We start from the raw sequence: 26,461 nt of genomic DNA on the forward strand, positions 1-26,461 counted from the left end.
TAAATGCCTGTCAATACATACTAAATATTAACCCATTCTCAGAACTTTTTCAGAACAGACCAACTTCAACACAATTGCCCGGCATGTACTACACATGAGAGCAAGGCAGGAGACCATATCCAGACCCAGGGTGCACTGGCCAGATTGGGTTCTGTAGCTGTGTTCTGACATCCAACATCTATAGAACCCATGCCTAACAAATTGAATGCAAATGTTTGTCACAGGAGGCACAAAATCACTTCCATGAACAAACCAGGGAACAAAATGTATTGAGTAAAAGGCCTCTGCCTTTTTTCCTGGAATTTCTCTCACGATTCCCCAAAGCACCATTCATCATCATACTTTTTTTTTGAGACAGGGTTTCTCTGTGTAGTTTTGGTGCCTGTCCTGGAACTCACTCTGTAGACCAGGCTGACCTTAAACTCTGACTGTCTCTGCCTCCCAAGTGTTGGGATTAAAGGTGTGCACCACCACCACCACCACCACCACCACCACCACCACCACCACCCACCCCCACCCCCACCCCCCCACCCCCGCATTCACCATCATTCTTTTGGCTGTGTTCTGATAACCTGCCCCCACCTCCCCAGTACTATGATTGAAGGTGTTTGATACCATGCCCGGCTTCAGTGTGCTCCTTCTACCTTAATTGTTCTTGTCCTCTCTGCTTTGCCAACTAGTGTGGCCTTAAGATCCCAACTCAGAAAGAACTATGTAGAATCTCACACTAAGCTGCAACGATAAGGTAGACCTTAGATGTGCTATAATAATAAAATAACCCTAAAATTGAACCCAGCCCGAATAGTTTTTGTTCGCACTGTGTTGACTCTGTAGTCTTATCTCACACCCTGCACTGCACTCTGGCTGGATCTCCGTAGCCAGATTGGAAGCCAAGTGGATGAGTACTGCTTATGGACAAGGAGGATGATGCTAGTAAGCTGTTGATAATGGGAGAGGGGGATGAGCAATGCCAGGTGCCGGATGCATCCCAACGTTAGAGTCCACAGAACCTGGGGTTTGGGTTTTGTTGGGGGTGCATCGTGAGAAGACTCAAGGGTGACGTTCTAATGTTGGTTTTTACACAGCCAAGCTTCTTCATTCCTCACCTCCTGGGCCACCTACCTGATCCACCTTCACGCTTGCTCATCTCCACTACTGTCCTGACAGCATGGATGGTAAGGCCTTCCCGTTCTACTGACTCCTCTTTGGTTCATGCAGAACTACCAGCTGGTCCTTCCTTCTGCCACAGAATAGGGGAAGGGAGGGGTGCTTAGTATCTTGTTACATGAACCTGTCAGATCAAGGGGTTGAGCTAGGTGGTCTCGCTTCAGGGGTTACTCTGGATGCGGAAAATCTTTTGAAATGGCTCTAGTCTAGTTTTGCTTTAATTCCTGTAGTCCTTTCATTCTAATTTTGCTTGTTTTTCGGGGATTTGTGCAAAGATAAATCCCAGTAAAGAAATATTGCTCTCCTTAGCAAAGCTCAACTCAGAATGTGTGTGCTGGTTCTGATGGGACCTGAACAAACAGAATATATGGTAGGGTGTTTTCTTGGGCTTTGTTTGCCTCTCTGTTTTTGCATTTCTTTTTTTCTTTTTTCTTTTTCGAAACAGGGTTTCTCTGTGTAGCCCTGGCAGTCCTGGTACTCACTGTAGACCAGGCTGGCCTCGAACTCAGAGATCTGCCTGCCCCTGCCTTCAAGTGCTGCCCAGCTGAAACTGCAGTTCTTTTTGACTCAGGTTTATTACACTTTGCCCTCTTCAAGAAAAGTAAAACCAAACATTGAGGCTATCCTGGGCTAGATCTTGTTTCAAAAACAGGAAAAAAAGAACTATGTTCTAATTTGAGTTAATTTTATCTTTTGCATGAAATCACCAGTGGAATACTGTGTTACTTATTTGTACAGGTCAAATAAAAGCAAGTATGACAAAAATGTTAATGATAGCTAATTCTGGGTGATGACTATATATCTTTCTCCATTTAAAAGTAACAATTAGCCGGGTGGTGGCGCACACCTTTAATCCCAGCACTCGGGAGGCAGAGGCAGGTGGATCTCTGTGAGATCAAGGTCAGCCTGGGCTACAGAATGAGTTCCAGGAAAGGCTCCAAAACTACACAGAAAAACCCTGTCTCAAAAAAAAAGTAAGAATTAAAGAGTGGGTAAGGTCTGGTCAACATCTGTGTTTAAGTGTTTTCCAGTTATTCCTGTTGGTCAGATTCCATGAAAGTTGGTGTTGCAGGAAGGTGGCTCTTTATTAAAGTAGTGCTGGTAAGAAGTTCTAGCCCAGTTAGCAGCTTAGATGCAAGATTGTGAAACATCAGTAGCGAACTTCTGCCCTCCAGGTCCTCCCATTGTGCTGTAAGCCTGTATTTAAGACCTCCTACCCCCTTCAAGAAATGACATTCAACATTTAAAATTAAATATATATATACTATATATATATTTATTATATATAATATAATATATAATATGTTATATATATTCATTCAATATATATATAATGTATATATATTATATATATATTGAATGTAATCTATGAATACCACAAATGTGATTAATATCATGAGTGTAATTTTAAAAAATAAATAAATAAATAAATAAATAGCCGGGCGGTGGTGGTGCACGCCTTTAATCCCAGCACTTGGGAGGCAGAGGCAGGCGGATCTCTATTAGTTCGAGGCCAGCCTGGGCTACCAAGTGAGTTCCAGGAAAGGCGCAAAGCTACATAAAGAAACCCTGTCTCGAAAAAAACCAAAATAAATAAATTAATTAATTAATTAAAAAAAAAAAAGAAGTTCTAGCCCAGTGCCTGGCTCCCTTGCTCTTCCTTGGCTCAGTGTCTTCTAAGAAGCACTCAGGGTCAGGAAAGTCGGTAAAAGGCCAACAGAACAGCCAGCAGAGTGACAGATCTGGAGGCTTGTTTCTCGTGGGAGCCCACAGAGGTTTCTTAGTGAGAGCTGAGCTTGCTTTACCCAGCAGGACTGCATAAGAGGATGATTGGACCATGGGCCTGGGTACCAGGTGTTTGGCAGGGTCTGTACTTGGCTGCATCTAGCAAGGGTAGAGGTCTTTTGCCTCACCCCTTGGCATTGTTATAAAAGCCCTTTTGAATAAAGTTCTGGGCCGGTGGATTTAGATCCAGGTCCTCCCGAAGCTATCCTATGTTTCTGTCTTTCCTCTTGTCAGCTAGGCCTGTCATTCTATCTACACGTTCCTTATTCCTCCCTCCTCCTCATAGGAACCCTGGAAAGGTGGGGGCTGGTCCCCTGCAGTCTCTGTCGCAGCGTGAGTGCTGACTGACTGAGGTGTGCTTGTCGCTGACACCTCACCTGGGGTAGACTTACTTTTTCCCGTTTCTTCTAGTGGAGGAAGATGACCTGTCTCTGCTGACGTCTCTGCTGGAGGAGAACGAGGCCGCCTTGCCTTGTCATTCAGAAGAGAGTAACTCCTTGTCTCTAAAAGATGGTGAACCTGATGAATTTGATGAGCTTTTTGATGCTGATGGCGATGGTGAATCTTACACAGAAGAAGCTGACGATGGAGAAGAGGGGAAGACAGGAAACCAGGAGGAAAATTTGGCCACTCTCTTTGGCGATGTGGAGGATTTAACAGATGATGAACTTCCTACACTGCAAGTTGAAAACAAGGTCCCTACTCCCAGCCAAGGAAAAACCAATCAGGAGTTGCAAGGTACCCTGATTGTTCACTTTCTCCAGTTATTCCTGAGAAAGTAGGTGACCACCAGTTTGACAGTTTTTATTAAAATAACTGCAGGTACAAGGGTGGTGACCAATGGCTTTATTTAAAATAAATAAATAAAAGGCTAGAAAGATGCCTTCAGTCAATAAAACACGTGAATGAGGACCTGAGTCCACATCCACGGTGCCACTTAAAAGCTGAGTGATGTGGTGTGTATCTGTAACTCCAGTGTGAGGAGTTGGGGAGCAGGTGGGACCCTGGGGCAAACTGTCAAGCCAACCTAGCAGAATCTGTGTGCTCCTTGAGGGACCCTGCCTCAAAACAATAGGAACAGTCAAAGACCACCAACAAAGCCCTGTGTGTGCATGCACGCACGTGACTAAACTTGAGCCAAGTTGATGAGTGAGGCATTTAAAGTCAGCCTTTTAGCATCCAAGGTCCTCCTCACATCCTTGTCAGCGAGCTATAACTGATCTTCCAAAAAATGTCTCTAACCCTGTTCATGCTTCGTACAGAATATATTACTTTAGGATTTGTGTTCATGGCCTCCAGGGACAGAGCTACAAAGCTACCACAGTTTGTTTGAGCAAGAGACCATTCCTGAACTGCTGCTTTGAAACATGCACCTTTCTTAGTCCTGCCACCTTTTCATGTATTTTTAAGTTAGAAGTTTTTGTTTTTCTTCTAATACAGAACCCAGCATTTATTGTGTTATGATATTTCAATTTATGAAATAAATTGTTTGACTTCTGTGATAGGTGTCCATACAAATTCCTCTTTTGGTTTTTTGTTTTGTTTTGTTTTTCCAAGACAGGGTTTCTCTGTGTAGCTTTGGAGCCTGTCTGGATCTCACTCTGTAGACCAGGCTGGCCTTGAACTCACAGAGATCCGCCTGCCTCTCCAGTGCTGAGATGAAAGGCTTGCGTCACCACTGCCTGGCCCCTCTTTGGTTTGTTTTGTTTTGTTTTGGGTTTTCGTTTTTGTTTTTCTTACCCTGGCTGTCAGCTCAGCCTCCGGAGTGCTGGAATTACAGGTATACACCACTACACTCAGCTAGTAGGATGAGCTCATAGCTAGCCCAAGTGTCAGGCTTGATTAGTAGGGATAAAACATTTGTTTCTGTACGGAAGCTCTTGGAAGCACAATTATTCCTGAGTTTGAAGTAGGGCATTTGTCTTAGATAGTTTTATGTCAACTTGACACAAGCCAGAATTATCTGAAAGGAGAGAACATTAATTGAAAAAATGCCTCCATAAGATCAGTCTGTAAGGCATTTTTTTAGTTAGTGATCACAGGGATGGACCCAGTGGGTGGTGCCATCCCTGAGCTGGTGGTTCTGGGTTCTGTAAGAAAGCAGGCTGAGCAAGCCATGGGGAGCAAGCCAGTAAAGAGCACCTCTCCATGGCCTCTGCATCAGCTCCTGCCTCCAGGTTCCTGCACTGTTTGAGTTCTGTCCTAACTTACTTCGATGGTGGACAGTGCTGTGGAAGAGTAAGTCTCTTTTCTCCCCAACATGCCTTTGGTCATGGTGTTTGATCACAGCAATAGGAACCTTGACTAAATCTCGAGGTTTGGGGCGGGACAACAGAAATATTGCCAGTGTCTGTGTGGGTACAGCACTCTATCTCCCTGATTCTTAGTGTATTTTCTTTCATAGATGAATTAAAGAAGCTGCAAGAGCAAATGAAATCCTTACAGGAGCAGCTAAAAGCAGCATCCATTGAACAGCCTCCAAGTGCAGCCGTTTTGCACGAATCACCAGGTAATGTGATGATAATATGTCTGTTTGTTACAAAGAAACAATAGCATTACTGTTTCCATCCAGCTCCTGCCAAAACTGTAACATTCCTAATTCCCTTTATTTTCAATCAAGGGGCATCTCTTCGGCCCCCTCTTAAGGAGAAGAAAGTTCGGAGAATTCAGGAGTCAGTGTGCTTCTCTGCAGAGCTTGATGTCCCTGCCTTACCCAGAGCCAAGCGGGTGGCTAGGATGCCAAAGACTCCTGCAGGTATGGTACTCAGGGTCTCGCTGGGCCTCACTGCTCAGCCTTGTTGAAAATATGTCATCTACTGGAGTGTGTGTGTGTGTGTGTGTGTGTGTGTGTGTGTGTGTGTGTGTGTGTGTTATGTGAGAGAGTGTTGGGGAGAATGAGCTTGTGTGCATGCAGATGCCTGCAAAGGTGGTGGATCCCTTGGAACTGGAGCTGAAGCATTTGAGAGCTACCTGACCATTCCCACACAATGTTCTATTGGACAGTTCTACAGAGATTTGCTCTTCTCTGTCAAGATTTGATTGTCCCCCCCCAAAAAAAAAATTTGATTGCCCAAGGCCTGTTGGTGCGTATTTATACATACATCATTTGGAGGAACCTCTATTCTAGGCCAGCTGGGGCTACATATTGAGACCCAATCTCAAAACAGCAACAAAAAGTCATCCCATATGTTGATTATAAAAAAAATTCTAGGCTGGGTGGTGGCACACGCCTTTAATCCCAGCACTCGGGAGGCAGAGTCAGGTGGATCATTGTGAGTTCAAGGCCAGCCTGGTCTACAGAGTGAGATCCAGGAAAGGGGCAAAGCTACACTGAGAAACCCTGTCTCAAAAAAAAAAAAAAAAAAAAAAAAAAGAATTCCATATGTAGGTTTTCTGCTTCTCAGTCATTCTCTTTTTACTTCTCATGCTAATTTTCTAGAGTCATCTTCAAGGACAAGTACACCTTCACAACCACTACAGGTCATTTCCAATTTTCTGGAGCCCCAAAGCTCCTCTTCAAGGGCAAAAAGTGCACCCTCACCACAAACTGTTCCTGGAAACAAACCCAGTGGGATGACTAGAAATCAGAGTGCAGGAACCCCTGGGAATTCTGAGGAACGGCCCCCACAGGTGCCCCAGGTCTCCGTGGAAGCCTTCTCGGGCCTACGCCTCAGGTCAGTAGTGTAACGTCCCTTGGAGTCTCTTTACCTGTCCCGCTCGATGGCGGCTCTTTGTGCTGTCAGGAGATGTGATGTGATGTCAGGGTCCTCAGCTCTTGAGTGACAGCTTAGCCCTCGGTGGGTGGTGCTGTCTTTAATCAGTGTGGTGGGTGGGGGCTGTTTAAGGAAGGTTCCTGCACAATGGAGAAGGTGGTTCGTACCTTTAATCTCAGCACGTGGGAGGCAGGAGGATCCTCAGCAGAAGGGTCTCTGTGAGTTCAAGGCAAGCCTGGTCGACATAGTGAGTTCCTTGGCAGCCAGGTTATGTAAGAGACCCAGTCTCAAAAAAAAAAAAAAATTGTTTACCTGTTAAAAGGAAATGGACAAATAATAGATATTTAATCAGAAATTATCAAATCAAAACAGATGAAGATTTTATTGTAAAACTTCCCATCTTTATATAGGTACAGTTTAGACTGTTGTGTGCAGTGTTAGGATCCTAGACTTTTTCAATATATAAATATATACAATTCTATACAATTCGGGTATGACGCTTTTACACTTGATCTTAGCCAAAAGGCCGAGAAGCGATCAGGTGTGACGCTTTTAATTCCCACACTCCGGAAGCCAAGGAAAGAGAATTGAGAGTTTAAGGCTAGCCTGCAAAACTACATGGCCAGCCTGGGCTACAAAATGAAACACAGTCTCAAAGCAAAAAAAAAAGATACAGTTTAACCAGAATAGCAGGGTCTTCTTATAATTGTAATATGATTACAAAAGATTATAAACTTTATAAAGTAAACTTAATAGACAAATCTATGTTCAGGGAAAAGAAAGTGATCCTCACTTTGAAAATTTTTAACCTACTTTAAGAAAAAGAAAAAGAAAAAAAGCTTACTTTAGCCAGGCTGAGGCAGGAAGATCATGAGTTCTAGGCCAGCCTGAGCTACATTCTGAGATCTTGTCCCAAGAAACCAAAACTAACTAAATAAAAATAAATGTATGCTAAATCCATATTATACAAAAGTCTCAGATGTTCCCCTTACCACCTGGTAAGGTGCCAGATAGTCTTTTACCAGAATAATAACATTAATTACCGGTTTCTTGACCCAGGCGACCTCGAGTGTCCTCCACAGAAATGAACAGGAAAATGACAGGTCGGAAACTGATCAGGCTGTCTCAGATCAAGGAGAAAGTGGCAACTGAGAACCTGGAAGAGACGGACTGGGTGACATTTGGGGTTATACTAAGGAAAGTCACTCCACAGAGCGCTAACAGTGTAAGCTACTTTACCGATTCCTGAGCTGTGCCTGCCAGGCTAACAGTGGGGTCTCCCAGCCTTCATCTAGTGCCTGTCAGTCCTCCTCTTCAAATAACTTCTAGTCAGCGCTAGTCAGTCTTGGGGTTCAAGGGCACTGTTAGCAAAGAACTCTTGACTTAGAGCCAGTTTGCTTCTTATCGCCCACGCATTCGTACTACATTTCAGTTGTCACGGTTTCCCTGAGACACTCTAATCTCTCCTGTGGCGAAGGCCAAGTAATCAGAGAGGCTGAGTCCACAAACCCCAGAGATCGTCTGTGTTGTAAGATGACAGTCCAGAAGTGTTGACCTTGAGCCTGTGCCGGCGAGGTGTGTACTTAGCTGTTAACAGCATAGTCCGTGATAACTGGTCTCTAGTTCTGTGATCGGGCTGGGAATGATCTCCCATAGCTGCGGCTTGTCTCGTTAGGGTGGGAGTGGGAGGCCGTGGCCCACCATCACATACCTGTACACTGGGGGAGGGGCTAGCCTCCTGCTGCTTAGGTGGACGGCGAGACCCTCTCCTGAGTTTGCTTGGGTCCTGCCGTGCTCTGTCATCTCAGATGAGGCAGGTAATAAATACTAAAGCCCAAGGAAGGCGTTCACTTAGAGTTTGAAAGCACTTTCACAGCCATTATGTAGGGTGAATTATATTCAGATATTTTTCCACAGTAAAACACTTGAACCCTAAATGGAGGCACTGTAAGCCAAGGTTCAAAAATGATTAATAGTGCTGTTCACTCCAGGGGAAAACATTTAGCATCTGGAAACTGAACGATCTTCGTGACCTGACTCGGTGTGTATCCCTGTTCTTGTTTGGAGAAGTCCACAAAGATCTCTGGAAGACAGAGCAAGGCACTGTCATAGGCTTGCTCAATGCAAATCCCATGAAGCCCAAAGAAGGCTCCGAGGAGGTAAGAATCTCAGCTTGGACGGCATGGCTGATGGTGTATACAGTTCGTGTGTATCAGAGCATCTGTGCTGATCTACCTCTGGGCTTTACCTGGTTCTGTACACATTGTTCCGGTTTGTCATCTGTTGGCTCATTGCCTACCAATATTCTGTGAATCTCCTTACTTAAAACCGCTTTGAATTAGTGCCATGGTTCTCAGAGTTTGCTGAACTCTCATTATTATTGCCATTTTACTTATTAACAAAGAGAAAAGAGACACACACGTGTGTGACACAGCTCATGTGTGGGCATGAAAGAATAACTAGGAGTCACTTCTCTTCTTCTCCCTTTGTGTGGGTTCTGGTGATTGACCTCCGGCCTTGCACAGTGAGCACCGTTAGCTGCCGAGCCATATCACCAGCCCAAGCTTATGAACTCCTCCTCTCCGGTGTCCTTGGATTCCTTGTATAGATGCCCATGGTTGTATCAAGAGACCAGTGTTGAATGAAGTTTGCTTCATTAGAGTTCTCTGTTACCTTTCCGTTCCCGGTGAATTGCTAACCATTGTGAACCGCAATGGGTAGTTTTTTTTCTACTCTGACCCAGCAAGGACTTTATTTCCCGTAAAGAATGGTGAAAAGTCTTCATTTGTTGGTTGAGAGTGTATGTGGCCACGTGTAACAGTAAACTTGAATGGTGTTTCTTTTAAGTAACAGTGGGATTTAGACGGGTGTGATAGTTCACACCTGTCATCTCATTAGTCCAGAGGCCAAGGCCAGAGGATTGCCTTTAGTCCAAGATCCAGTCACATAAAACAAAACAGCAAAGCCAAACAGTGGGTTTTCTTTTCCCTGTGTGTGTCTCTGTGTGTGTTTCTCTGTCTCCTGTGCTGGCCTTGAACTAGCAGCAGGCTTCTTGTCTCTGCCTCCCACGTACTAAGAATGTAGGTGTAAATAACTATGCCAAACTTGTTTTTCTCTATTTTATTTTTTAATTTACTACCTTTATTTGTATACTGTGGGCCGGAGGGGTGCATGGGTGTCAGAGCATACATGTGGAGATCAAAGGTCAGCTTGCGGAATTGGCTCTCACCTCCTACCCTGTGGATTCCAAACATTGAACTCCAGTTATTAGAGTTTTTAGCAAGCACCTTTACCCACTGAACCATCTTGCCAGCCCAATTGTTCTTATAAGTCCAGTTTAATATTGTATGAGGAAGGTCACCGTTTTGGGCCAATCTAGGCTCCGTGGTGAATTTGGGCCATCCTCCAGTACACAGCAAGACCCTCCCCTCTCCTCCCTCAAAAAACCAAAAAAGCAAAACAAAAAAATCTAGAAATAGTTAATTTAGTAATGTCATGTCTCTATGAGTATCTTAGTTTATTTTTTGATCACTGTGAAGAGATACCATGTCCGAGACAACTTATAAAAGGAAGTCTTTAATTGGGGCCTTGCTTACAGTTTCAGAGGGTGAGTCTGTGACCATCATGGTGGGGACATGGCAGCAGGCAGGCATGGCACTGGAGCAGGAGCTGAGTAAGAGCTTGCGTCCTGGCCTGTAATTGGAAGCAGAAAGAGAGACTGGGCCTGGTGTGGGTTGTTGAGACCTCAAAGCCCACGCCAGTGCTATACCTCCTCCAACACAGTTCAACCAACTTGGGACCTAACATTCAAATATGGGGCCAATTTTTACTCTAACACAGTGAGTTTCTGCCTTACACTGAATATCTCTGCAGCAGAATACTGTGTCTCCCCACCCTGGGAGGGGAATAGTATTCACTGTTTACTGATCCTGGGTTGGGGGCCTCTGAACAGCTTGGTGTTTTCTGCTAAAGTTCCTATATCTGGCGGTAAGTTGTGCGCAGACTCTGCTACCAGAGTGTGAATCCAGTTAGGGAAAGCAATTCCGTTACAGACAGGCTGCAAGAACCAACAGAAGCCTGTGTTCCTTGGGGGCTCATTCCTCTAGGCTCAGGAGAACTGTCCATTGTAGGAGTCTTACCATGGCCAAGTTTGCTCCATGGCTAGCTGGGGGTTTTGAAAACTTTCTGATCGGGGTTTTGTTACCTAGTAACCACTGGGCCTTCTGATCTCAAGTGACAGGTGTCCTGTTCTGGAAACAAGGACAGAGCCCAGGCAGTTGAGGACATTCCTTCTTATCTCAGCCTGTATTCTTGGTAGGTCTGCCTGAGAATTGGCAGCAGGGAGTGGGAGAGCTGAGTCAGCCAAGGTCATTCGGAGACTGTCCTTCTGGCCTCGTACCACCATTGGCAGCAGGATGAAGGAGGGTGAGCCAGCCTCTCACTTGTTAGTGGGAAATCAAGAGTTTCCCTATCAATTCCTGTGTCAGTCAAATTTGCCTGGCCTTAGTCACATGACCATTGTTGGCTGTAAGGAATTCTGGGAAAATGGCTACATCCGTTGTCTGAGGCTGAGCACTTGGCCAGCCTGGACTGTCAGGATTCCAACAGCCAAGAGGAAGGAAAAATTGCTTAGAGAAAAGGGAGCTGAGTGAGTCTTCTGCATCCCCAGCCTACAGTTGACAGAGCTCTGGCTTCAGAAGTGCCTTCCAGAACCAGCTGCAGACAGCCCTGCGCCATTCTCATGATAAAGGCCTTCAGCACCTGCAAACCTCTCCCTTACAGGTGTGCTTATCTATTGACCATCCGCAAAAAGTCTTGATTATGGGAGAAGCTATGGACCTGGGAACCTGTAAAGCCAAGAAGAAGAATGGCGAGCCCTGTACACAGATTGTTAATTTGGTGGGTCTCAAATCTGTTGGTCTGGTTTTTGCCTGTGAAAGAGTCAATCATGGGGGATAAACTTGGGTGCTGGGGTGGTGACGAGCAAAGGGGAGGAGCTCTGGAAGTCAGGTTCTCAGCTTGCACATAGTGTTGTGAGGCTGGGAGAGGCTCTGCCCTGCCCCCAGCCGCTCAGCCAGTCCTCGCTGTGTGTTTTCCCTGCAGCATGACTGTGAATACTGCCAGTACCACATCCAGGCCCAGTATAAGAAGCTTAGTGCAAAGCGGTCCGATCTGCAGTCCACCTTCTCTGGGGGCCGGATTCCCAAGAAGTTCCGAAAAGGCAACAGCCTCAAAGAGCGCCTGTGCCAAGATGGTTTCTACTATGGTGGGGTTTCTTCTGAGTCCTTCGCAGCATCCATGTAAGACATTTCCCCGGCTGCTTTAGGGAAAGGATTGTGCTTGTCTCTTGAGAGGGAGCTGGTGGTCGGCCTGTCCTTTAACTGTCCTAGGTGCTTGCGTGAACTTCGTTTCTCACTGCTGAAGCCAGAGTGGTTAAGGACATCTTTCATTCCTAGGGAGAAAGGAGTACATTCAGAGTGGCTGGAGAGTGAGTCATGTGACCTGGACGTAGAGCCATGCTTTAGGTTTAGCCAGATGTGGTGGTCCACACTTGCAGTCCCGGCTCTTGGGAGACTGAGGCAGAAAGAACATGAGTCCATGGCCAGCCTGAGCTATGGAGGGAGCCCTGCTGCAAATGGAGAAAACGGGCTGGTGAGATGGTCCAGCCATTAAGAGTGCATACTGTTGGGCAGAGGACCGGAGTTTGCGTCCCAGTCCTCAGGTCAGGTGACTTACAACCGCTGTAACTCCAGCTTCAGGAGATCTCAGGCTCCTTTTTGACCTCTCGGGGCACTGCATTCACTGCGCACAAACCTACACTCAGACACATGCGTATACATATTAAAAAATAAAAAACCTTTTTTTAAAAGTGAAAAAACAATCGCCAGGCGGTGGTGGTGCACGCCTTTAATCCCAACACTTGGGTGGCAGAGGCAGGTGGATCTCAGTGAGTTCGAGGCCAGCCTGGTCTACAGAGTTAGTTGTTCCAGGACAGCAAGGGCTACACAAAGGAACCCTGTGTCAAAAACAAACAAACAAAAAAATCAAAGAAGAAAACAGTCAAGAGGTGGAGGCAACAGGATCAGAACTCCATGCCCAGCTGTGACAAAATTTCAGGCCAGCTTAGTCTATATGAGCTACAGTATCAAAACAGAGAAGTGCGGACATCCTGAGTCGTCCCTTTATTATTGTTGTTGTTGTTACTATTATTGTTGTTATGTAGTGGGGTTGTAGACCTCTTAGAAACCACTTTAACTTCATGAACACATGTGTGATGAAGTTCACACAGGGCATGGTGAGGTAGGGCAGGTGTCCATGGCCCTCTACTGGGATCCTAGACTGTCGAAGGAACCCCAGAGCAGATGGATGGTGTGTGGTCTTGTCATCTTACCATAAAGATAGCAAGCATCTGAGCATGTGACAGGTGAGAACGTGTACAAAGGAACTGTGGTTTATCTAAAAACAGAAGAAGATTTTCTTTCTGATCTTACAGAATTGGGCCTCTTTTATCATTATTTTTAGCAGCTGTATAGTATCCTTTATATGGTTATTTTAAGTATTCCCTGTGGGTGAGTGCTAATGGTATTTCTAACAACGTGTAGTTTTTTTGTTTTTCAGGACAGGATTTTATGTAGTCCAGGCTGGCTTGAACTCAATATACAGTCAAGGCTGGCCTTGAATTCCTGATCCTCTTGCTCCATCTCCCTAGTGCTGGGATATGTATATGCCACCCTGCCCAGCTTCTAATAACTTTTAAACTGACCTATAATTGTAAAATACTAAAATTTTGCAGTCATTAATTTTTTGTTTGTTTTTTTGTTTTTTGAGACAAGGTTTCTCAGTGTAGCCTTGATTGTCCTGGAACTCACTCTGTAGGCCAGGCTGGCCTCAAACTCACAGAGATCAGCCTGCCTCTGCCTCCTGAGTGCTGGGATTAAAGGCATGCGGCGCCGCCATCCCCCGGCATCATTAATTAAGACAAATTCCTCGTCTTCTGTATCACAGTACTGCCATTTTTTGAAGTTTCTGGCCCTTTGGCAAGGCCTCAAGCAGACCTGTAGGTTGCCTGTTCTCCATCTGTGTTTTGGTGTACAAACCGGAACTACGGGGCTACTGAGTTATGGCTAGCAAAGCCTGCTTGTGTGAGGCTTGAGGACAGTTGGTAACAAGTGCATGGGAATGGTCGTGGTTTGTTTCTGAAGGCACTGCAGTTCAGTAACTCTCTTTCTGCTGTGGTGGCTCTTGTCTTTGCAGGGCAGCAGCTATGGCCCCTAAGAAGAAGGTTCAAACCACTTTGACTAATCTGGTTGTGAAGGGCACAAACTCCATCATCCAGGAAACAAAACAAAAACTTGGTAATTTTTTCTGCACCCATCTTCTGCCTCCAGTGGATGCAATGTTTGGGATTGAGAATGGTTATGGCTGACTTTTACTCTCCAGTACGAATGGCCACTCAACACCTGGTTAGTAGACAATGGGGTGTAGGCTAAAGGAAGAAGCTTGGTGAGAAGTGGTAAGGAAAACTGCAGCTCGACCTTAGCCTTGTCTTGGCTTCGTATACTTAGTGAAATGGAGCTGGTCAGGCTCTTAGTATCCAGCATTAGTGCCAGGTTGATCTTGTCAGTTACTGTTAAAAATAAGCCTAGGTCTGACACCGCCAGTCCACCTGTACCTATGGTCCTAAAGTGACCAATAACCTGCATGGCCTCTTACTCGTGCATATTCCAGAAATGGCATATCCATGGGCCCCGCCGACCTTGGGGGCTTAGCATTTGATATTCATGATCCCCTTGCTATCCTACTAGTCTGACTTTTAAGTTAAAAGTTCTCCATTTTCTTTTATTAGTCCATCTTATTCACTAACAGTTACTAAGTTATGACTATAGAGTTTAATAATTGATGTCACATGATATCAAACCATTTAAATTTTGAATCCTCTAGAATAAATGTTTGCATGTTTCAGGAATTCCCCAGAAGAGCTTGTCTTGCTCCGAGGAGTTCAGGGAGTTGATGGCCCTGCCCACATTTGGAGCCAGAAACTTAAAGCATTTAGCCAAAGCCAAGACTTCAGGTACAGTCAGCGTATGTGATTATAGTGTGTGTGCCCATGTTCCCCAGACCTCTCCAATAAGCCCCCAGTATATGGTTTGTGTTTTAGGCATAATGGGGAGCCCAAAACCTGCCATCCAGTCTATCTCCGCATCAGCCCTCTTGAAGCAGCAGAAGCAACAGATGCTAGAAATGCGGAAGAGGAAGTCAGAAGAAATACAGAAACGGTAAGAGGAATAGATTCCACTCCCTGCTTGGATAGCTTGTCCCAGGAATCCTCAAAACATTCTAATGTTTTTTTAATGTGACTGCCGATTTGGGTTGGCTACATTATAACTGAAATGACATTCAGTTGTCTGCTGCTAACTTACACTACTGCTCCCAGAGCCTGCTGGTACTGAGGAGAACAGTTAGTATGACCCTGGGAAGGAGGAAGAAGGAAGGTGTGAAGAGGCTTTCTGAACACAGACCTTGACCTCAGTATTTTATCTACAAAATGAAGTTTGGGTGTGGTGGTTCTGAAGTTAAAGCCCCAGACTTTGTTTTTTCAAAGGTGTCAGGCTGGCAAGGTGGTTCAACAGGTAAGCATGCTTGCCACCAAGCCATACAAGCTGCGTTCCATCCCCAGGCCAGCACAGTAAGGGTATAGAACCAGCTCCCACAGGTGGTCCTCTGACCTCCTGTGTGTACACCATGGTGGGCATGCGTGCATGCACACATACATACATAAATAAGGAAAAGCAGTTTTATGAAAGTCTCGGCATTGTAGCACATGCCTATAATCCCAGCCCTTGAGGGTGGAGGCAGGGGGGCCACAAGTTCGAGCAACAGGGTGACCCTGTAGGAAGTCACCTTCTTGAGCAGGTAAGGGACTGTCTTGTGGGTGCTGCAAACAACTATGAAATATGAAATTCTTTTACTTTACTAAAAGAATGTTTCTTGTGCTTTTTGCATCTCCTGAAACTTAACATTTAATTTTGTGTCTGTGCTATAATTGATCAGGGCTGGGTGGATATTTCATGTGTGTGTAGAATGTTCTCACATGCAAATTGTCTTAAATAAAGTATAGCTAGTTCATTATTAGAAGGTTGATTCTAAGTCAGACAGGGTGGTGCATACCTGTGATCCTGATACTGATGAAGCTAGGTCAGAATTGTCTGTTCAAGGCCCTACATAGTAGCCCGAGTTGGCTTTGAACTCAATCCTCCTGGCTCTACCTCCCTGTACTACCACACCTGGCTTAAATGTTTTTCCTAATATATTAAATCTATATAAAAGAATCACTGTAGCCGGGTGATGGTGGTCCAGCACTCAGGAGGCAGAGGCAGGCAAATCTCTGTGAGTTTGAAGCCAGCCTGGTCTATAGAGTAAGTTCCAGGATAGGCTCCAAAGCTACACAGAGAAATCACTGTGTTGCAGTGCTATTTTTGTTAAAGTTTTTGTTTTTATTCTTTGTAAGTTTCATACATGTCTATTAGGAATTTTAGTCATTTCATGCCTGTGCCATTACACCATCTCATCCCTCCTCCCTTGTGAAGGATATTCTCTTCCTGTAGGGTAAACTGAAAAGCAGGGAAATTCAGTGAGGTCCTGGGGGGTCTTAGAGCTAACCACACACAGAGATACCTCCACATTGCAGTTATAGGTGTGTGCTGTAGACAGCGTCTCCTGCAAAGCCAGTTGGTAAAATAGTCATCAGTTAGGAAGTGAGAGAACAGCTACAGTGTGTTCAGTTAGTCAAGAGTGAGCGAAGCTGCTGTTGATGTTAATTGCTAATTTGAATTTTATCCAAAGAAAGGAAATTGTTTACCAACAGCTAGTTGTCCTCACTTGCTTATCGAGGGTATCCCAGACCCAGATAAGACAGAGTTCTAGACTTGAAGTTTTTCGAGCCCTGGGTGTATATTTACTTACATTTATTTACTTGGGGTTTGGGTTGTGGAATGGAGCCCAGGGCCTGGAGCATCATTTGTCTAGCCACATACCCAGCCCCACATTTAGTTACTTTGTGTTCCTTTTAAGATTCCTTCAAAGCTCAAGTGAAGTCCAGAGCCCAGCAGTGCCATGTTCGTCTCGACAGTCTGCTGCCCAGTCTCCTCGGATTGGAGCCGAGTTCCCCAAGTTGGAAAGAACCACAGCCCCCCAGATGCCCAAGCTTGGTAGAGGCATCTCAGAAGGGGATGATGTCCTCTTTTTTGATGAATCTCCACCACCCAAACCAAAACTGAGTGCAGCGGCAGAAGCTAAAAAGGTAAGTGGGGTGCTGGGAGGCAGCCCGGTGAAGTGCTCGCTGTGCCGGAGGACCCGAGCGGGATCCCAGCACTCGTGTGAAAAGCTGGGCATGGGGGCTGCGCGTAACCTGGGGAGGAGAGAAGTGCACACAGGTGGATCCGGGCTGGCCAGCCGTTCTGGCAAGTGGGGGGTTCTGGGCCCAGGGAAAGATCTTGTCTCGAATGATAAGGAGGGTGAGCCTGGAGAGGTGGGTCACTGGTCAAAGCACTTGGATGCTCTTGTCAAGGACCCACGTTGGGTTCCTAGCACTTGCATCAGACAGCTCACACAGCTATAACTGCAGTCCAGGGGATCGAACACCCTCCTCTGCCTCCAGGGCACCTGTACACACGTGGGGCACACACAGACAAGCAGGTGCTCAGACACACAAATACCTAAAATCTAAATAAATAAGGTGAGTAATCAAGGAAGAAAATCACTGGTGTCAGTTTCTGGCCTCTGCAAGCTCGTACACGTGCACACAAGCACTCACATACACTATAAACACCCAAGGGCTGGTTTGTTCTGTTTTGTTGTTTGTTAGTTTTTCCTGGCTTCTGTTTTCATTGCTTGGCTTTGTTTGCATTCTGTGACAGACCCTATGCTAATGTCCAGGAAAGATGGTCCCTTTGCAGCCGTGTACCAATCACCAGTAATTTGCAATGATAATGATGTCAACATAATGCTATTAATCTAATCCAAGAAAGTACGAGCCATTATCTCAATGCAGTTTCTTGTCAGTCTAGAGGAAGCAGCCTTCGGGAAGACACTGTCTACAGCTTGAGACAGCAGCATTAGACAAAAACTTCCTGTAATTCCTGCAAAATAATGGTGGAAGGTCTAGCTTCTTAACCTGGGGTGCAGCTGTGTTTGGGGGCTTTCGTGATTGAAGTTATGAGTCGTGAAAATTTATTACTGATAAAAGGTTATGAGCACACAATGTCAGAAAATTAGTTCAGAATCCGACATGTAATGAATCCAGGCTGCTTCTGGTAATCCTTGCCCATGTTGATGGAGACACTTCCACAGGCTTGCTTCTGAACCCACCTCATGCACACTTTGTCCACCCTACATGCCGTCACAGCACACAGCACCAGTGAACACTGTCCAAAACACCTTGGCTCGGGTTCCATACTGCTTTATATTATAATGTGCAGTGCTTTTGCTGTATGCACAATCTTCTACTCTTACAGAAATATAGTGGTTTAATTATAGCAAACAAAGACATTTAATATTTTCCTCCTATCATTCTTCAGCATATAAGTATCAAATTAATACATCTCTAAAATGTATTGTGTTAGAACATTTAATTTTAAAAGTTGCTAAATGGATTTTTTGGCTTGAGATTAGGACAGATTTTCCAACAATATCTAAAAGGGCCCTAAACATGCTTCCACTATTTCATGGTGCTTATTTCTGTGAAACATGGTTTATAGACCTAGTTCTCTGCTAGCTATTTATAGACCTATTTCTGTTCTGTCAAATTTGATTGTGTGTAGTCTTTTTAATGTATGTGTGTATGCGTGCCACGCCATCATGTGGTCAGAGGACAACTTGTGGGAGAGGCTCTCTCCGCCCACCATGTGGGTTCCCAGGATGCAACCCAGATCATCAAGCTTTTCCCCCCTGGCCATCACCAGCCAAATTCCTGCTAGAGGACAAGGCAATGAGGCTACAGGTGCCTGTCTCATCTCAACCCTTTTTCCTTCTAGTTAGCTGCCATTGCCAAATTAAGGGCAAAAGGCCAGATTCTTGCAAAAGCGGATCCAAACAGTATTGTAAGGAAGCAAATGGACCCCCAAGATGTGCTGGAAGTGAAGGAGCGTGCAGAGAAGAACAACACGGTTTCTCCTGAAGGTATTGCAGCTTCACCGTCAGTAGTGGGGAAGACACTTCCTGTTGGTAAAGGAAGTGTTCTAAGCGTTGCTAATGCCCTGACACTGTTGGTTTTGAGTTGGTCTCTAAATAGTTCGAGGTGCGCTCACTCCAACTCTATCTTCTTGCTCCAATGTCCTGAGGCCTGGGTTTACAGTCACAGATCACCTGCCTGGCTCAGCAGGTCACTCTTGTATAATCGCATTAGCTTGGAATGGAATTATGGACAGTTTGAGCACATGGGGAAAGGATTATTCACTGCATCTTTATGTATTTTATATTAGCATAAAGATTTTTGAAAGGAATGGAATTCCTGTTTTAATTTTTTTTTTTTTTTTTTTTTTTTTTTTTTTTTTTTGGTTTTTCCAGACAGGGTTTCTCTGTGTAGCTTTGTGCCTTTTTCCTGGAACTCACTTGGTAGCCCAGGCTGGCCTCGAACTCACAGAGATCCGCCTGGCTCTGCCTCCCGAGTGCTGGGATTAAAGGCGTGCGCCACCACCGCCCGGCCAATTTTTTGTTTTTATTGTTAAAATAAATGCTAAATGTCATTGAAAATTGACTTCTCATTCCGATTTTTATTCTTTTCTATCATCATAATCAGAAGTGAGGAGCTTCTGTTCTTGCTGTCAAGCCTGCTCCACCTCATGCTCCAGGCTCTACCTCTCGGCTTAATTTTTTGTTTTTTCTTTTTTCTTTTTCCCCCAGAGCTGAAGACCAAACCCAGGGCCTTGCACTTGCTAGGCAATGTTTTTGTTTTTTCAGCAAAGTCTCATTATGTAGCCCAGGTTGTCTTCAAACTTGGCAATCCTCCTGCCTTACCTTGGCCAATAATGGGATTACAGGCCCTCATGCCCAGCTTTCTGTTCACTCTTGAAGTCACCCCTGCCGGTTACAGGTGGGGTCCTGATGTCGGGGCTGAGGAGAAGGGAGCTAGTGGGTGAAGCACGCTGGTGCCCTCAGTCTTCTTTCTCAGCAATAGCCAATGCTGTTCTTCTGCAGATGAGTTAGAGCCTGCCAGGAAGAAAAGGAGAGAGCAACTTGCCTACTTAGAGTCAGAGGAATTCCAGAGAATTCTAAAAGCAAAGTCCAAGCACACAGACATCCTGAAAGAGGTAAGCGCCTAAGGGATCAGATCAGTGTCCTTCAAAGCAAGGTGCTGGTCGGACTTTCTGCTTCTCTACACAGGTAAAGAAGTACCTATATGGCTGTGTGGTTTGCTTTGAGAAGCAGGAATATTTCAGATGGAGTCTGTGTGTGTGTGTGTGTGTGTGTGTGTGTGTGTGTGTGTGTGTGTGTGTGTGATCAGAGGACAACTCAGCTGCTGTGCTGTATGCTAGCTAGTCCACAAATTTCTGGGCATCTCTCTTGTCTCTTAGTAGTGCTAGGGTTACAGATGCATGCTCCTGCAGTCAGCTTTTCATGTGAGTTCCAAGGATCCAACTCAACTGGTCAGCTTTCCAAAGTGGGTGTTCTTACCCACTAAGCTATCTGTCCAGCACCCTCAAGTAACGTTTTGTCCTTGCCATGAAGAAAGTAGACTGACCGCCACATCATACAAATGTTTACATATCGTGTGACTATGTTATGTTGAAATAATGTTGTTTACTACTTGCTAATTTCTTCTCTGCAGTATGAGAGGAATTTTTTCCCATTCAGACATTTTTATATTGACATCTCAGGTGCATCCAGCCAACAGTTAACCCCATCACTCCCAATCCCCTTTAATAACAAGTATTGTAATAACAAGCATCCTTATTAAAATTCATGAATAATATAAATTGTCTATACTTACAGTTTCAGAGATATCATTATAATGTGTGAACTAATATGAGAGAGTACAGGAAAGTATTTCTGACAATACATATTTCGTCCTTTAAATGCTTGGCTATAGCTTACCCTAGGAGAAATAATGTAGTAGTCGGAGGCTTGAATCTGTAAGTGTAAATGAGACAGTCTAGAAATAAGGCCTCAGCAGAACAAGAGTGAGTTATCCTGAGAACAAAGTACAATCCTCCTTCAGTACACACAGGAGCTGCCTAGTCACATTCTTGGAATAGTCAAGTGTATGTCAACCATGCACAAGTATGACAAGTTGTGTAGAAAACAGTTCTGTTCTATATGTTATAGTCAGGTTTCCACACACATGTCCCCTAGAGCATGCCATATCTGTGTAGGACAAGGAATGTCCCCGGGGAGTGCCACTATTCCTAATTATCTGGTCTTCTAATTGATTGATACCTAACAACAAAGTTGTAAAAGTCTTTCCACTGGACTAGAACTCAGAAAAGGTGGCAAAGCCAGCCCCAAAGACCCAGGCTGAACTCCCTGTGTGTTCCCCAAAGGTACTGTGCAGCCACCCCAACTCCACAGCTGCGCCGTGACTCTTCAGAAACACCTCCCCGCCCTCACCCCTCCTGTTCTAATGGCCCGGGCTGTTCTTGTGCCCTGAGCACTTGTAGAGGCTGGGACCCAGCAGGTGGAGGGTCATCCATGGGGCCATGTGCACTTCCTCGGTGGAGTCTGTTGGAGCAGTCTGCGAATGACAGTGCTAGTCTTGGGAACCAAATGCCTGTAGATCTTTTCATCCTGTTGTTCCCTATTTGAAGGACTCTTTTTCACGTATTATGTTCTTTGGCTTGCGGTTGGTTTACTCTGGGAAGGGTTCTGACACTTTGTCGGCCTCCAGTTCTGTTTTGATGGTTATTGAACTAAATCACTGGAACCATTGTTGGACTCTTCTGAGCTCATTGGACTTGGTGCAGTGACTGCTGTGGGTTTTCTCCTCAGGCCGAGGCCGAGGCACAGAACTCCTATTTTGAGCCACTGGTGAAGAAAGAACAAATGGAAGAAAAGATGAGGAGCATCAGAGAAGTGAAATGCCGAGTGGTGACATGCAAGACGGTGCGTGCAAAGCAGGGCTCGGACTGTGGGCCCCTTTTTATAAGGGGGGTCAGCGGGACGTTGGGAATTTGGGGGTGGGGCCATGTCTTGTAATGTCGTATACTTAGGCGGGAAAGTAAACAGCACAAGATAGACAAGGTTCAGGCTCCCCGCCTGACTGGGAGCTGTGCAGAGCTGTGCAGTGGAGCATTTGCAGGGAGATTCTGCTTTGTGGCCACCAGGACCAAGTTGTTCCTGTTGCTCTTTGTCAAGTATTGATGTATTGATCGTCAGAGATTGCTGTCTCTGGGAACTTAGCCAAACTTTAAAAAAAAAAAAAAATTTATAGAAAGAATTTTTGAGTCTCACTATGTAACCCAGGCTGTCCTGGAACTGACTGTGTCCCGGCTGTCCTTGAGCTTGTAGCCCTTCCGCCTCAGCCTCCCAAATGCTGGCAATGGAGACATGCACAGCTCAGCCTTCCTACCGTCTCAGGGTCAGTGAGTGCTAGTCCAGGCTTCTGCTTCACTGGGAATGGGGCAGACATTAGGAAAGGCGGTGTAAGAGAGAGAGTCAAGAAACCCACTTGAGCCTGGTGTGGTGACTCTGTGCCTCCAGTCCCAGCATTTGGGAGGTGGAAATAGGCTCTTCATGAGCATGACTTTAAGACCAGTGGGGGCTATAGAACCCTGTCTCCAAAAAAAAAAAAAAAAAAAACATCATTGAAGATTAGTTGGTCAAGTCCCAGCAGTGACCGAGTGTGGAGGACCCTGAGAGCAGCTCCGGGTCCCTCCTTCAAAGCCCTCACTGGACGTGTGCTTTGTGTTGGTCTGTGCAGTGTACCTACACCCACTTCAAGCCTCTGGAGACCTGCATCAGCGAGCAGCATGACCTCCATTGGCACGATGGTGTGAAGAGGTTTTTCAAATGTCCTTGTGGAAACAGGACCATCTCCCTTGACAGGCTCCCAAATAAGCACTGCAGGTATGAGAATTAATTGCATGGGGTTCTCTGTCAGTGTGGTATTTCCTTTATGGTCCCTGGAACATGAGATCGTCCCCCCCATGCCTTCCTATAGCTCCTGTTAACCCTTGGGCTGGGATTGTTACCTGGGACCCCTAAGAGCTAAGGCCTACCCCAGGTGAAGGGTGTGCATGGTAGTGGTGGGCTGGTGGATGTTCACTGGGGTGAGCGTGTGTACAGCCCATGGATGGAAGAACTGGAGCTTTTCAGTCAGCAGAGAGCACTTCTAAGAATGGTGCCCACCCCCCACCTCCACCCCCGTTCTTGACCTAGAACATTCTTCTCCAGTAAACGTAAATTAGTGCCTAGACTGTGGTCCTCGCTGGGCTGGCTGTGCATTGCCCTGTTCTGCTGGCATCTGGAATTTCATTTCTGAAGTCTCCAGATTACTGAGGAGTCGAAGGCCATTTCTCAGGTCATGGGAGGCTTATTCTGTGTAGCTGCGGAGCATAACCGTAGATGAGGTGTAGAACATGAGTACCTCCTTGACCAGCTCCCTTGAACGAAGGGCCAGCTTTTTCCCGAAGTGACCCCACCCCCACCCCGCCCCATCGTCTTGATGTGTGTGGGGTTGGGAGTCCCTTAATCCCTTACTACTGAGTAAAGCCTTTTTCTTCTGTTTCAGCAACTGTGGCCTTTACAAGTGGGAGCGGGACGGAATGCTAAAGGTATGTGTGGTAATGTGGTTTCATTACTGAAACAAAACGACCCGGATAATCAACTTTAAAAGAGGGAGGCTTTACTGTCTGGTTCACAGTTCTTCAGTTTCTGCCTGCTTAGTCTACGGCCTTGGTTTTGGACCTGTGGTGGGAGATGTCAAAGGAGGCTTCTTTACCTCATAGTTCAGAACTAAAAAGAACGCTGCGTCCTGTTCCTTCGGGGCCTCATCCCAGTGATCGGAGAATCGCACTAGGTCCCACTAGCTGTGACAGTGGCCCGGGGACACTCTAGACCTGTAGCTGTACCACCTGCACTCTAGTTCATAGTTGAGTTGGTGGCCGGGGAAATAAAGGTAAGCCATTTCTCATTCATGCACTCTCTCTTTTCCAGGAGAAGACTGGTCCAAAGATAGGGGGAGAAACCCTGTTGCCGAGAGGCGAAGAGCATGCCAAGTTTCTGAACAGCCTTAAGTAACCCTCTGCAGATGGTTTCTCACACCCGGCCTTCCTCCTTGTGGCTCTGAGAAAGCAGGAGATTGGCTCTGTGTGTGTGGCCCTTCTTCCTGGTTGACACTGTGAGAAAGAAGTGCTTGGTGAGCACACTGCTTACTCACTTCCTTCCCTGTGTGCTGGTTTGACACATGGTTGACATCACCATGCACGTGGGGAATCAGGATACCGTGGTCTTTCCTGTTCACACGTCAGTACCTGCCTTACAGCAAGCCACACAGATTTTTGCCCCGAAACTGAAAGGTGACCAGAGAGCTGAGCTTCTGGGTCTCCTTGTTGGGGGCAGAGAATACATTTTTTTCCTGAATCACAGTCAAGTTCAAGTGTTAATAGGGACACCGAAAGACGAAAGAACGAATTTAGGATGGCTGTTTCCCAACTACTAGGCTTGGTTTCCTTGTATGTAAAATGAAGCCTGGGCTACATGTCGTGTAATGCCCCAACACTCGGGTTCTGGGTGATGACTTTCCTTGCTGAGTCTGGGTGTGCTGACTGACATCAGAGCCACACTCTTTCCTTGAGTTCCAGCTACCTCAGCTTTGACTTGGACATCAAGTCACTGCGTTGACACAGAGAGGGAAGTGCTCGGCTGACAGTGCTGGGGGACGCAGATAGAAATCCCTAACGGTGGGTTGATGTAAAATAAAGCAGACATACAACCGAGAAGCTGTAAAGCATGACTCGAAACTAACTGTGCCAGACAGATCCCATGGGCTTTGGGGGTCGAAGGTAACTTTATTGTGTATGTCAAGAACCTTAGAGGTCAAAGCCTGTAGTTTACCCCAGGAAACATAGTTCTTGAGATCAGGCTGGCTGGACAGCCTATTTTTAAATAGTATTCGGCCTGGATAAATGCCGGTGCTAATGATAGAATAAGCCAGAAGGAGCGTTACCCCGGAGTCTGATAACATCATGTCAAGAGTATAATCCTATGGGAAGGAGGTATGAAGACAGGTGGTTGAGACTTTAAAGAGCCAGATACAGTCGCATACTCCGGATTCCACACCGTGGTGTTCCTGCTCTGTCTGGGCAGAAGGTGCTACCATCACGTTTCCCTTGAGGTCTGACCACCATCCTCTTAGGAGTGCTGTACTTACAGGAGGGTTTGGACTTAGGTTTCTAATTTAACAAAGAAAAATAAAGTGTTTATTCGTTGAACCAAAGTGTTTATTCGTTAAACCAAAAGGTACTTAAAACTGATATTTAGAACAGAGATGTATCTGAAGTCAGTGGCACAGCTACTTAGAACTTGAACAGTGGATTGCTCCTCCTTTACTATGTGGGACATGTGTTCTCATCTGAACGGGGCATGACTGGAGTCTTCACCTGCGTGCTGTCTTTAAAATGTTTCTGTGTTTACAAAGCTTCATGGGGACCTGAGCATACATACCTTTGTTTTGAAACGTTTAAATTTTAGATAATTGGAAACACAGTGGAACCACTTCCCACTATACTGAATATTGAAAGGCTTTAATTTGTGCGCATTGTGTGTGTGGTTTCCCAGAATATTCAGGGGTAAGGAGGGGTACTTATGAGCCTTGAAAATATTCATTAATGGAATTAGTCTTTTAATCCTGCTTTTTAGTGCTTTTACCAACTATTAAATACTTTCATACAAACTCACTTTGTGTTTCTCTTTTTTCCTGATGTTATTGGTGCCTTACTGTATCATTGGGCAGTTAGAATAGGATAAACGCTTAGCAATTAGCAGAAACTGGTTACATCCTTTATAGAAAACCTGGCTGATCTGAATGTATCTTCATGATGGTTTGTTTTGGTTTGGTTCTTGGTTTTTTGAGACAAGGTTTCTCTGTGTAGCTGTCCTAGAACTTACTCTGTAGACCAGACTGGCCTCCAACTCAGAGATCCACCTGTCTCTCCTTCCTAAGTGCTGTGATTAAAGGTGTGCACCACCACAATGATTTTTTTGTTGTTTGTTTTGTTTTTGTTTTTTCTTTGTTTCTGTTTAGAAAATAGTAACTTTTTAAAAAAAACAAAATCCTGTTTCCAAACAAGGAGAGGAAAGTTGAAGTCTTTTAGATAACAATCTTGCAGAATAGCAGATAGTGACCTTCTGAATGAATGTCCCTGAATGAAAAAAAGCTGAAACACCAGGTGCTTCAGGGTCGCTGATATTTAGCAAAGTAAACAGCAGTTGGCTAAATAATGTCTCAAGGTATTTATTAATGGGCACAGGAGATGGATCCATGGCTCAGCAGTTAAGAACAGTCAGTGCCCTTCTAGAGGAGCTGGGTTCACATCCAGTACCCACATGGTAACTAGTAACTGTAACTCCAGTTCCAAGAAATCCAACTCCCCCTTACCCCACTCTCTGGCCTCTGTAATAGTACACTTACATGCAGGGAAAACACTCCTACATGTAAAATAAGAATAAATAAAATCCTTTTTTTTTTAAGCAGGCACACAAGTCTGTTTTTGTTTTTTCTTTGTTTCTGTTTAGAAAATAATAACTTTTTAAAAAACAAAATCCTGTTTCCAAACAAGGAGTATGTCACTGACAGCCATCAA

The 26,461-nt window shown here is 45.3% G+C and overlaps 1 protein-coding gene across 1 annotated transcript in view; it reads left to right on the forward strand.

The window, feature by feature from the left end:
- The window catches only part of Mcm10 (minichromosome maintenance 10 replication initiation factor), a 28,796-nt gene extending 3,245 nt beyond the window's left edge, over nt 1-25,551 (forward strand). Inside the window, exons 2-20 of the mRNA XM_028891874.2 lie at nt 1,086-1,175; nt 3,364-3,690; nt 5,357-5,461; nt 5,573-5,707; nt 6,392-6,626; nt 7,725-7,890; nt 8,657-8,824; nt 11,448-11,564; nt 11,769-11,965; nt 13,920-14,020; nt 14,629-14,736; nt 14,824-14,941; nt 16,737-16,965; nt 18,698-18,842; nt 19,860-19,972; nt 21,648-21,761; nt 22,579-22,724; nt 23,389-23,431; nt 23,814-25,551. Of these exons, the coding sequence (XP_028747707.1) occupies nt 1,169-1,175; nt 3,364-3,690; nt 5,357-5,461; nt 5,573-5,707; nt 6,392-6,626; nt 7,725-7,890; nt 8,657-8,824; nt 11,448-11,564; nt 11,769-11,965; nt 13,920-14,020; nt 14,629-14,736; nt 14,824-14,941; nt 16,737-16,965; nt 18,698-18,842; nt 19,860-19,972; nt 21,648-21,761; nt 22,579-22,724; nt 23,389-23,431; nt 23,814-23,897 (2,658 nt within the window). The 5' untranslated portion in view covers nt 1,086-1,168 and the 3' untranslated portion in view covers nt 23,898-25,551. The remainder of the gene's footprint in view (nt 1-1,085; nt 1,176-3,363; nt 3,691-5,356; nt 5,462-5,572; nt 5,708-6,391; nt 6,627-7,724; nt 7,891-8,656; nt 8,825-11,447; nt 11,565-11,768; nt 11,966-13,919; nt 14,021-14,628; nt 14,737-14,823; nt 14,942-16,736; nt 16,966-18,697; nt 18,843-19,859; nt 19,973-21,647; nt 21,762-22,578; nt 22,725-23,388; nt 23,432-23,813) is intronic.
- The last annotated feature ends 910 nt before the right edge of the window (nt 25,552-26,461 follow it).

This window comes from Peromyscus leucopus, chromosome 5, assembly GCF_004664715.2.
Source record: "Peromyscus leucopus breed LL Stock chromosome 5, UCI_PerLeu_2.1, whole genome shotgun sequence".
Classification (NCBI taxonomy): domain Eukaryota; kingdom Metazoa; phylum Chordata; class Mammalia; order Rodentia; family Cricetidae; genus Peromyscus; species Peromyscus leucopus.